At 37.8% G+C, this 13,027-nt stretch overlaps 1 protein-coding gene across 1 annotated transcript in view; it reads left to right on the forward strand.

Moving 5' to 3' along the window:
• The window catches only part of LAMA2 (laminin subunit alpha 2), a 575,531-nt gene that overhangs the window by 521,192 nt on the left and 41,312 nt on the right, over nt 1–13,027 (forward strand). Inside the window, exons 48-50 of the mRNA XM_087444077.1 lie at nt 1,955–2,079; nt 7,233–7,395; nt 8,082–8,226. Coding sequence (XP_087300203.1) covers nt 1,955–2,079; nt 7,233–7,395; nt 8,082–8,226 — 433 coding nt within the window. The remainder of the gene's footprint in view (nt 1–1,954; nt 2,080–7,232; nt 7,396–8,081; nt 8,227–13,027) is intronic.

A 13,027-nucleotide genomic window follows, 5' to 3' on the forward strand; every position in this document is an offset into this window, starting at 1 on the left:
CTCTTGCAACTTTCTCTCCTCCCCAGAAAGATAAATATAGGAGTAGAACAGGATGGTACAAAAAACCTGAATTTTGAAATTAAATCCAGGTCGGCTTTACTGTTCTATCCCTTACTAAAATATAACTGTAGGCAGGTCACTTAACCCCTTGGGCTTCCGTTTTCTCAACTAGAAAAGGGAGATAAAAATATCTCCCTTGCTTGCATATTGTAGAATACAATAATAATAAATCTTTATAACATTTATATAGTCCTTACTATGTGCTAAGTAATGTTCTCAGTAATTGACATAAATTAACTTATTTAATTTTCACCAAAAGGTGGATAATATCCTCCTCATTTTATAGTTAAGGAATCTGAGTAAGAGAGAAGTTAAATGACTTGACCAAGGTCACACAGCAGTTAGTGGCAGAGCTGGGATTTGAACCCATGTTAACAGGCACAAGAGTCTCTACTCTTAGAGACTTTACTAGACACATGCTTTACTACCACAAGGAATAGTGAGATTATGTGCATAAAATTTATAACAAATGCCTAAGACACGGTAGTCACACCTTAAATTGCATCTTAAATAATTCTTCTTATTATTCAGGTGTCACTAGGCATAAAACAACTTCCTTATGCCAGTCTCCGGGAAAAAGACAGAATAAAATCTATAGAACATCTTAATCATTTTGGCCAAGAGTTTCAAGGCTCCTGCCACACCAGACTATGAACCAAAAGCTGAAAACAAGTAACTAAATCAACATGCTAATGAAAATTCAAAGGAGCAGGAAAAAATCCCAAGTATAGTGTTTTAGGATGCAAGAAGGAAAAGCAAAACGCCAGTAGAATCCACAAGTAGGATGATCAACCTCTGGAAAATTAAGAGAGGCTCCAACTGATGACCAAGAATCCCAAGGACTGTTCTGACTTGTAAATGCCCGTGGGTCTGATCAACGCTGTCTACATAGCAGGGCACTACCTGATCACAGCGCTAGGAAGATGGACCTGTTGATGAGTTTAACTTAAAGTTATAACTACAAATTTCTAAGTATTCAGCGACCATCTTCCTACATTCATTCTAAAACCCAAAAATGTCAATTTACTTTTCCCCCCAGATTATTCAGATAAATGTGGATTAGCTTTGGCAAAGTATTTCTCAAGTTATAGGCACCAGAATATAGTGTTTATGTGTAATATGTCAATGCCAAAAGAAACAGTTGTCTAAATTACAGCAAGGTTCTCTAGAGTGGACCAGGTCATGCCCCTCCTGTGACTGTGTTATAGATCATGCTTAAGCTCTTTCCCTGTGAGAATGACACCAGGGTTGTCATTCAACAAGTGTTTATTGAGTCCCTGTTAGATGTCAGGCTCTGCTCTGTCTATCCCAGTGAACAATACCAACGTGGTCTCTTTTCTTACAAATTTACTCTTTCCCTTCATTCTCTTGCACTAGAAAACCACTTGGGTGTAAAAGGAACTAAAAAATTGGGGCAGCACTGACAAGAGTAATCTGTATGTCAGCTTTCTTTCCCCTTTGTGTAGTCAGTATACACCCCTTCTCATGATCTCTGGAGAGAAATGTTTTTAATGGTGAAGGAGCACTAATGTTTATTAAACACCTTCTCTTGCCAGGCACTGGATGTGGGACCATAAATAAATTACCTAATTTAATTCTCCTAATAATTCCATGTTATGGACAAAAAAAAAAATAGAATTTCAAAGAGGATCAACAGCACATCAAGTCAGCAGCTAGGAAGTGTTTATTTACTAATGGTGATAAACTGGTATAGCACAAGATAACCAGGATCCGTGAGGATAGAATATGGTGAAAAGATGAATATGTGCACAACCAAGAATATCAGAGAGTGGATAATAACTACTCCAGATTCTGCTGCTCATAACTCTCATGGGTACGCTAAGACTTTTTGTGAAATTCTAAATTCTAACAAATATAATGTTTCTCTCTGCAGAAGGCTGATGCTGTGCGCGTGATTACGTTCACTGGCTGTATGGGAGAAACATACTTTGACAGCAAACCTATAGGGTTATGGAATTTCCGAGAAAAAGAAGGTGACTGCAAAGGATGTACCGTCAGGTTAGTTGAGATGAGGACTCTCCCACGGTCTGGCCTGTGCGTCACAAAAGCTCTAATTGTACTGCGCACTATTCTCTTATCATGAAGATGGTGTGGAGCAGGTGTGAAGTAGCTATGTTCAGAAGTGGATTTACCATGAAGCTAATGAAACTTCAAGCCCCCTCCCCAAATCGTGTGGGCACTTTCCAAGGTCCTGGGAGGCACCCTAGGGGTATTTTTGTGTGGTCATATGATTTTATAAAATTTGCAAAAGTTAGATATTTTAACCTCAATCAGATAAGACTGCTATCTCTTTCCACTCCAACTTCCCTGCATGTTCAGGAATGTTTTCGTGTCTGTGGCTCTCTTGTAGTCATAATTTCTTTTTTCTTAAAGAGAGCTCTCGCTAAACTGCTCAAGCTTCAGGCCTCAGAGAGCCTGGCTGGACTCACTCTGCTTAGACTCACAAGAAAATATAGAACCTTGGTGTGGGTCTGTCTCCTACAGGATTTTCCAAATGACACATGGGGACCTGCAGGAGTTTCAAATGGAAATCCATGGGACTTGAAGATTCTGCTCAGGTGGAGAAGGAGAAGGGGCCAAGATAGGCCAGGAGAAAATGTCATAATACACATCATGAATTATAAGATAGAAGTTAGAATGTAGGAATTTAAGAACATTTAACAAGCATACAAATCATATATAGAGAATAAATATTCTTACACAAACCTGAGGAGATGATGTGAAACAGTTAGGTAGAAGTGGAGGAGTCCTCTGCATAAAAAACTTAGAGCCCAGCAATCAACTGAGCCTACAACCATTTTAATTTTATTAAATTAAAGCTATAAAATTTAAATTAAATACCTGGAAGCTTAATATACACACATAGCAACACTAAAATCATTAGGTGCTAAGGAGTTTGTATTTTTTATTTCTTACACAAAGGGCACATGCACATTTCCAGGACCCAGATTCCCCACAGATGTAGCAGAGTACACATTTTCTTTTCAACATCTCTAGAGTTTCATGGAAGAAAGTAGCCCCAAAATATTCTCTCTCTGAAAGTTTTAACCTCCAACTCTTTATTTATTTTTGTCATCATGGACTTGTCAATATGGCCTTGAGGATGGCTTGAAAGCCTGAACCATTCATAGTTTAAAGTGGTTTTGTCAATAATTTTTAATAAAAGCTAATATGGAATATTGTCTGTAAAATTCTTTCAATGCAACAAAGGCAATGAGGTCCACGTTAATATTCTGCTACTCACAAATCAATACCAACTTCTCCCTAAATATTTGTCTGGTAAATTTATAAGTAGGATTTTCAAAAACCTATTGTCAACAAAACATCTAAAGCATTTAAATGTTCATTCAGCAGTGCACATCATATTTTAAGACTATAACATCACTAATTATCAATTCTGCAAAGATCTTGTGCCTTTAGTCTATAAAGTATTATATGAATTAATATAACTATAGTAGTATTCCTATATATATGTAGGGTGTTTTTCAGGTTGCAGAGATTCACACTTGCAACTTCCTGATATTAGGACAGTCCAGTCCTAGCCATCAAGAAACTTATAGCTAGGAAGGGAGGAAAAGACAAATACTAAAATAGTCAAATGCCAGGAATAATAAAAATCCCCTAAAAAGGTACACTCAGAGTATACTATGACTATTTACATACGGTTAAGGGCATCAAGATCTGCTTCTTGGAGGAGGTGACATTTGAGATGGGCTTTGACATGGAACAGGAGTCTAAAAGAAGAGATGGCAGATAGAATGTGGAAAGCATTCTAGTCCCAGAGACCAGACAGAGCCAAGGCAGGAAGGCTGGAAAGCCAGAGTGTTTCTAGAAAAGAGCAAGTAAAATCTGCTTTGCCATGCCACTTGCTTCAAGATCGTGAATTCCCTCAGATAGGATTGGCAAGTGGGAGAATGGTGTCAGTGAGGTGCAGAAGTCATGTAGGTTCATACACGGTTCTTTCCAGCATATTAATGTGTTGCATCAAGTAAAAGCAGCTGATTGCAAAGTACACCAAGACGGCTGAAGACACCAAGCTCAAGAGTCCTGGGGCCACAACACAGCCTGCACACAGTGCCCACTCACCCATGAACTAGCCGTTGGTTTGGCCAAGCACTCTGTCTTGGAGCTGTTCATTGCCAGTTCTCTTCCATTGTTGTGCATTTTTCCCACATCTGTCGCTCAGCAGTGTCAACTCTTCTTTATATACTCCTTGCTGTCAAATTACCTTTTAAGGTAAAGTTCTACAGTTACTGAAATAATTCTTTCCTTTCAGATGTTTTTAACATACCTTTTTGAATTACGCTATTATTTTAATCGATTGTTCATTGTTTTTGTGAGTGCTCTGATTACAAAGTTGCATAAGTTTTGAGTGACCTGCCCCAACCCTGTTTTCCCCAAAGCCTTGGTATTTGTGGGCATAATTTTTACAGAACTCTTCGTGTTTGTTTTCTTTTCAGGAGAACATATATAACACTTTATGCGAAAGACCAACTGTTCCAGTTTTAGAGCAGAAATAATCATATGGGGGAGATGTAAAAGTTGAGGCTACAAGACATAGACTGAGAAAATTTTGTAGACGATCTTAGAATGTCAGTTTTAGAAATTTGCATTTATTCAGTAGTTGGTTCAAATGGTATAATTGTTGTTATGCTTTAGATAGAGTTATCTGTCAGAGATATAAAAAAAAGTGTATCTTATTTTTCTTAAACTTCTGAAAATCACATTCAGATTCAAATAGAAAAAAAAATTGCTACAAGTAAAATGTATTTAGCTGAACACTGAAACGATGATGAAATGTTAATATATTAAGCCCATCTAGTTCTGTAGTTAACAAGTTACATATGGAAGAATGAGCTCTTCCAAATAGCATAAGTAATCCTTACTAACTTGACCAGACATCAAGTTTCAAAAGAGAAACAAAAGGCCAATTTAGAACTTAGAATTTATTAGTTATAATAGAATAGTTACTTTTCCTGGTAAATGTATTCAAAACAAATAGGAAAACTCTAGTATAATGTTAGGTGTTGAAGTATTATAGACCGTGCCTGGAAGGACAAAATTTTTTTTTTTTTTCATCTCAAAGTCACCAATTTAAAGCCAGACTTACCAGTTTTGGCTAATGAATTAAGTGGAGTAGGCTGATCACCATCTGTATGTTTAGCTGTTCCCAGCACCTAACTCTTGCCTGAAGATTTGCCTTTTGCTTGAGTAGGAGAATCTCCGATAAGGCTGGTGAGGGAATGGGCCTTAGAAACCATTTGTTGATCTAACCCTCTCATCTCATGGTTGAGAAACTGAGACCTGAAGTGTTAAGTGAATGGTAGCAGGGCCTTAGTGAGATTCCGTCAGACTCCTGGGTACCTGCCATTTAATCTGCCATTTTTTTCTATTATACTTTAAGGGAATTAATGGATTAAGGACATAAGGACATCAGGGTATAAATAGCCCAGAATTTCTGTATAAGAAAAATAAAATGTGATATATTTCTTTATTCCAATACTTATCCTGACATTGAGGTTTTAAGGGGATTTTTTTTTTAAGTTATATAACAATGCATTGGGCCAAAGCATCCAGAAAACTGTCAACAGTGACTCCCAGGACCCTTTCCAGGATTGTCATTAGAAGCATGGCAGTACATAATGCAGTCCTAGTATTTGAGAACTTCAAGGAACTTCTCTTTAGTGGACTAGACACAACATTCTTTTATCTTGAATGTGATGCTCCAGAAATTAATAGATTTGTTGTAATGATGAAGGAAGGCCAAATAACAGCAAATTTATTCACTATCAATTATACCGTTAATAGGCTGATTTAGTTCCTGGAACTTTCAGTTAACATTTTTCATGAATATTGAAAAATCATCTTTTAAGTTTACATTAGAAAAAAAATTTTTATGACATCATCTGATCTTACCCCAAATTAGATATAACTTAAAATTACAAAGATCCGACTATGAAAGACACAGAATAAGACTCTTCCCTTCCTTTCATCTTCAGAGATTTGTTCTTTTCTGGTCCAAGAACAGAGGAAGCCAACTTGTCTAAAATGTGTGACAGTTCTTCCTCCACAAACCATTAATGTGTGTACACTATTATGTTTCTCATTAACCAAGATTTCATGCAAATAATATTCTAGGCTCTTGTTATTTTACAATGATATTACTATAATATTTCTCAATATCTCTTCTCTACCCTCAAGTTAATACAACACTCCAGCTTCAGAGATTCAAATATGCAGATATTTAAAGTTTAAAAAAGATCTCCACAATTGAGACTTACTCTGTAACAACATCAATTAGATGAATAGATAGGTAGACAAATGATAGAAAACTTTACAATTGAAAAAGAAATCGTTTTAAATGTTATGTTTACAAGACTTATCTAAGATATTCATTAATTATTCAACCAATATTGATTGAACAAATATGCTCTGTGAGGCAATTTGCTGTACTAAAATTTCCTTCATTCCACAAACATTTACCAGATTCTGCTATGAACCAAGAACCAGACTACATGCTGAGTTTGTGCCTGGCCTAGAGCCTGGCCTATAATCTCTAGCTGGTCTCACAGAGCTTAAATTCCAGTGAAGAAGACAGATCATCAAACACGCAAATAGATAGAGGCATCCTTCGTTGTCTAAGTTGAATCTGTCCGAGAAAAACCTATTGGATGGCAAGTATTCAGAGAGTAGGAACCTATATTCCATTATGTTTTTTTTTCCTTACAACTCTAAGTTTTTACCTTTGAGCACCTTCACCCTTTTCACCCAACCCCCATCCCGTTATATTACGTATATGGGAAATGTAATAACGCATTCTCAGCCCCTCCAAAAACCCTACCAGTTCACACCACTAAGACACGCTTAAACACCAATATTACTATCCACCAAATACTTCAGCAAAACATAAAGCATTTAAAACATCAATGACCTAGTTATTGAACACCTAATGAAGTCCAGGTGAGAGATGGTGTTACTTGGTCTAGGATGGTGGCAGTGGAGTTGGAGAGAAGTGGAAGGATGGAAGATATATTTGGGATGGTTCCTGCCCTACGACAGCTTATAATCCAGTCTCAGAAAACAGTTTGACGTATTGAATACTGATGGACCAAGTAGACATTGTCTGATTCATATGAAACGTCTCTCTTCAGTCCTCAGGTGGAAGACAGTGAGGGGACTATTCAGTTTGATGGAGAAGGCTATGCAATGGTCAGCCGCCCCATTCGCTGGTACCCCAACATCTCCACTGTCATGTTCAAGTTCAGGACATTTTCTTCAAGTGCTCTCTTGATGTACCTTGCCACACGAGACCTGGTAAAGATATGCACAGCTGATCTTCCCTAATGGAAAATGTGTTTTCTTCTTTTTCATAAGATTCCAACACAATTATCAATTGTTGTTAACTTATCAATTGTTGTTCAAAGGAGTCTGGGATGGCTGTGTGATAGCCAAGAGTGAGTGATGCAGATAGTGCTCATATATTTTCATTGATAACTTTAATTATAGATACAATTTAATTATTACTTATTTTCAATATAACTCCCCATATAATCCTTTAAGAGAAGCCCCCAGTGAAGATTCCCTCAGTGTGGAATCATGCAGCAACAAAGTTACTTTCTTAGTCTTTGTCTAGAGACCTAAGGTGACAGGTGATTCTAAATATCCTCATTATTTCTTCCAGATCAATATTTCTTTGTAAATTCTTTCAGGGAACATACCTTTTAGTTTGCTTAATATGTTTTCAAAGGAGCCCGTTTTGTACTCTTGTCATAAAAGGATACATTCTAGTAATTTGGTTGTGACCATTTGCACCGTATTATCAAACCCACAGACATTCACAAAACAGTAACACCAATTCTATTCCAAAATGGATTTCAATTACAGATCAACACATTCAGTAGTTTAGCCATAAGGCCCTTTTATAAACCTTACAAAGGAAATGAATGCCCTTATATTTCTCTGTGTATCTCATCACTGGTGTATTTTTGCTCTATTGATAGAAAGATTTCATGAGTGTGGAGCTCACTGATGGGCACATAAAAGTCAGCTATGATCTGGGTTCAGGAATGGCTTCCGTTGTCAGCAACCAAAACCATAATGATGGGAAATGGAAATCATTCACCCTGTCAAGAATTCAAAAACAAGGTGAGTTTCCAGAGTAATAATGCACTGCAAGCCTTAATCATGCTATCTGAGGCCCCCATGTACCTAATCGTGAGGAAGACTCTGTCTGTAATTTTAGGTACTCACAAATTCTGTGAAAAATTGATACAGTCATTTCTTTGTCTTAGATTATAGGTGGTTTGGGTTAGACATGACTGATTGAAGAGCCAAATGGTTCTCTGTCATTTTCTTTTGAAACTGAGAGCTTAATTTGAAAGCATAAAACTGTCTTATAACTTGTAAAATTATATCCTGTAGTAGGTTTGAAAAGGTTGTGTGCTTTTCTTTTAATTTTGCTAAGATGTTTCCTTTAGAACAGCCCACAAGTAAGATTTGTGGGAGTGGTAAAGCGCAGCTACCATTTATTTGCTTTTTAAAAATGCCCAAAATTTGTATGTGTGCAAGTAAATAATTGATTAATAATAATGTAACATTTTTATGGATCCAGGACATTTAAGAACACTTTTACAAACATTATTTCATTTGCTCATATGAAAAGGTATTTTGTTCTGGGTCTTAAAGAAAAGAAAACGTAGACTCAAGCTTACATGCGGTCACAAATGTATATATATAAGATCTCACAACCAAGACAGAAATGCAATTCTATTAGGTCTTAGGGTGCTGCGAATTATTTAAGCATTATTTCTCTAATTCTGGGTACTATAGCATTACTGATATCTGCAAATGGATCTTTGATACTTCTGTTTGTATGATTAGACCTAATTAATTCTGACCATGTCAATGTGACATTTCATGAAAGTTTAAGTTTAACTTTGCACCACCTTTCATTCCTGCATTGAACAAATGTCTGCCAAGCACCTTCTAAGTACTGTACAAGAACTAAATGAAGTCTATGAGAAGCCCTTGCCTCCAAGAAACTTGCAGTCTAATGGGAGAGACAGACGCTTAAATCAGCGTTAGAGAATAGAAAGCTAATGGCTGTGTAGAGATATGTAGAACAGGCTAGGAAACTGGGAAGAGAGAGACATTAAAGTCAGAGAGATCAGCTCCCAGGGGAGTGCCATGGGGCACAGCAAGGGTTGAGGAGTTCGCTGGATGAAAAGCCCCTTTGGACATTCAGAGAGCTGAAAGTTGTGTGGATGCCCGGAGGCCTCAGGGAGCACAGCACATCATAATGCATCCTTTTCTAACTGCTTTTCCATGGAACATGAAACCCTGGAGAAACTCCTCAGTCTGGACAAACACTGGTTTTGAGTTTGTATAAACTGGAGCACTGCTGTATACATTGTTCCCACGTGAGAGAGGCACCATGCACATTTGCACGTTAGAGGTTCTGCAGAATAGTTAAAAAGGATGTTTAGCTCTGTTTGACCTAGCATTTCTAAAACTTCTTTAGTCACCAGAATCCTTCCATTTCTGCAATACTAGCATTCTGCAGAACACACTTTAGGAAATGTTTCACTAACTACAAGTAAATCCATAGGCTGAGGAGGAATGTTGGCAGAAAATTATCAGAGGAAGCTAGAGAGATAACAGAACCTGTTCATAAAGGGCCTTATGAGCTAAGCTAATGAGTTTCAACTTTGTCCTGAAAGCTATAGGGAACTACTAAGAGTTTTAATCAAGGGCGTGACACCATCAGATTTGTGCACCAGTAAAGATCTGTAACAGCAACTTGAAGGGTACATGTGTGACAATTTCGGATGCTACTGCAGTCTGCCATGAACCCGGTGAGGAGTGGGGAGAAAGAAATCATGAGAATGGAGACGAAAGAGTGGAGTTGAAAGATATTATGCATTTTAAAATTAAGGAGATTTATAATATACTCAGTATGGAGGCTAAGTTTTAATAAAAGGGAGATCAAGAATGATTCCTTTTTTTTTTTAACTTAAATAACAAGAATATGTCAGTACCCTTTACCAAGCTATTGGATATAGGAAAAAGAATAGCTTTTCTAGAAAAGATGCTGAGATCTATTTTGGACATGTTATATTAAAGGTACTCTTAGTGTCTCGAGCAGCCTGGGGAAGCTGTGTAATTGGCAGGCAATTAGTTGTGTGTATCTGAGAATTAGCAGAGCTCCAGGAGAGAGATGGATAGCTGGGAATCATCACCATGTTTTAAACAGTTGTAGCTGAATAAAGATGAGAAAAACCATGCAGTCGTATCTAGAATAAGATGATCCAAAGCTCTACAGCAAACAGCAATATTGAAGCAGAATAGTAAAGAAAGACCCCACAAAGAAGGCTGTAAAGAAATACTCACAGAAAGGAGAAATAAGGAAGATAGATTTTCAGAAGATCAAACTGGAGACAGAGTGACCAATTAGGTCCAATAATAGTCCAGGCAGGAGGTAAACGATAGCCTGAAATAAGAGCTGCAGTGGGATTTGACACTAGGGAAGTGTAAAATAAATCCACAGTGTGATCCACTATACAGTCATTAGAATGTCTAAAATTAAAAAGACTGAACATACCCAGGGCTAGCAAGGATGTGAAGCAACTAGAACTCTTATATACTGCTGATGAGGATGTAAAATGGAAGACCACATTGGAAAACAGGTTGACAGTTTCTTAAAAGGTTAAATACATACCTACCACATGAACCAGCCATTCCTCTCTTAAGTGTTCACCCAAGACATGTGAAAACATACATCTTTGCAAAGACCTGTACCAGAATGTTCATAGCATCTTGAAGGGGAGGAAGACTATCTTCTACCCACTCTGGGTCCTGTCTGGCTGGGCTGTAAATTAAAATGACATGAGACCAAATAGCAGGAGAAAATCAAACAAAGCTTTATAACATGTATACATGGGAGAGACCCGGGGAAACTGAGTAACTTGACAAAATGGCGGAGGTTCTCCTCTTAAATAGAAAGACAAAGGAGGATATTGGGGGTGGGGGGGAGTCAGTTCTGGGAGATCACCAGAAAAGCACAGTAAACAAGAGTAAGGTTATTATGCAGCCTTGCCTTCCACATTGATAAGAGTTTCTAGAGATAAGGTCATCCCCTCTTCGTCCCAGAGAGGGAGATACCTTTACAAATGGAGATTTCCCTTATAAATGTAAATGTCTCTTACAAAGGATAGCTTCTACTTTTACTTGGAATGGGCTTAGCAAGGACCCTCCCAGTCTATCCATACCCAGAGTTAAATTCTTTTAGGCAGTTAGTTGGGGGGGGAGGGTTCAAATTTCTTTCAGAGAAAATAATCAAGGTAAAGAGACATATTTTGAAGTGGCCAATTCTGATCCCCTACAACCTTTATTTGTGATACTCAAAAAACAAAAAGCAACTCAACATCCATCAACAGGTGAATGGATATACAAATTGTTGTATATTCACACAATGGACTACTATTTAGCAATAAAATATATTGAACTATTAATATGAACACAAGATGGATGAATATCAAAATAATTATTCTGAGTGAAAGAAGTCAGACAAAGAGTACACTTATGGGGGCCTGGCCCAGTGGCATAGTGGTTAAGTTCACGTACTCCACTTCAGTAGCCTGGGGTTCGCAGGTTCAGATCCCGAGCACGGACCTATGCACCCCTTATCAAGCCATGCTGTGGCAGGCATCCCACATATAAAGTAGAGGAAGATGGGCACAGATGTTAGCCCAGGGCCAATCTTCCTCAGCAAAAAGAGGAAGATTGGCAACGGATGCTAGCTCAGGGCTAGTCTTCCTCAACAACAACAAAAAAAGAGTATATTTATGTAAAATTATATAGAAAACGTTAACTAACCTATAGTCCAGCAAGCAGATAGAGGCTACTTATGGATGGGGTTATGCAGGAAGAGACAGGAAGGATGACAAAGTGGCATAAGGAAACATTTGGGGTGATGGATATGCTCATTTTCTTGATTGTGGTGATAGTTTCATGGATGTATACATATCTCAAAATTTGTTAAATTGTATGCTTTAAACATGGGCAAATTATACCAGGTCAATTATACTTTGGTAAAATTGCTTTTAAAAATAGGACAGATATTAGGTTATTTAGGAGTTGAAATTAGTAGGGCTTTTGATTGAGTAGATGTGGAATGGTGAGAAGAAAGTCAGGATGGCTCACTAATTTAGGAGATTGGGTGAGGGTCATAGTGCCACCGAAAAATAAATAATACAGATTTGGGAGTAAAAAGATGATCATTTTGATTTGGAACATGTTTAGTTTAGTACTGAGGAGGTATACAGATGATGGTGCCTCACGTGTTGAATGTGGATTTTTGGGCAAAAATCAGGTCCACGCATATATATTGCTGAGTTGTCAACAAGTAGATATAAACTTGAGGTTACCCAGATAGCTAAAACCTGAAAAATGGCCAAATGAAGGCATGTTAGGGACCATCAACATTTTGGAAGTGTTCAAAGAAATAGATCCCCGGGGCAAGGAGCCTGAGAATGAAGTTGGAAAAGTAAGAGAAGCTGGAGTGCTTGGCCTTATGGAAGCCAAAGAAAGAAACTTCTAGAAGGAAGGAAATGTTAACAACATCAAATACTGCACACATGTGGATAAAGATAAAGGCCAAAAGGACCCCATTGTGTTTGGATGTAGGGAGGTCACTGTGAATTTTAGCCAGTCAGAATCTGTGAAGTAGTGGGATAGGAGTTCTAATAAGTCTCCAGCAATGAGGGTCATTGCTCCTTATCAGTAACCAGATTAGTTGTTTTCCATGAATTATTCTCAACTAGTTTGTAAAAGCACTGTCTTTTGAAATTCAAATACACTGCTTCAGGAGGCATTCTCCACCTTCCCTGAGAGTCAGTCAGTAGACCCACAGTCACCAGTGGAAGTGTGCCCTATCCCCCAAGTGCAT

Source organism: Ceratotherium simum, chromosome 19, assembly GCF_057802395.1.
Source record: "Ceratotherium simum simum isolate JZ-2026a chromosome 19, ASM5780239v1, whole genome shotgun sequence".
Lineage (NCBI taxonomy): Eukaryota > Metazoa > Chordata > Mammalia > Perissodactyla > Rhinocerotidae > Ceratotherium > Ceratotherium simum.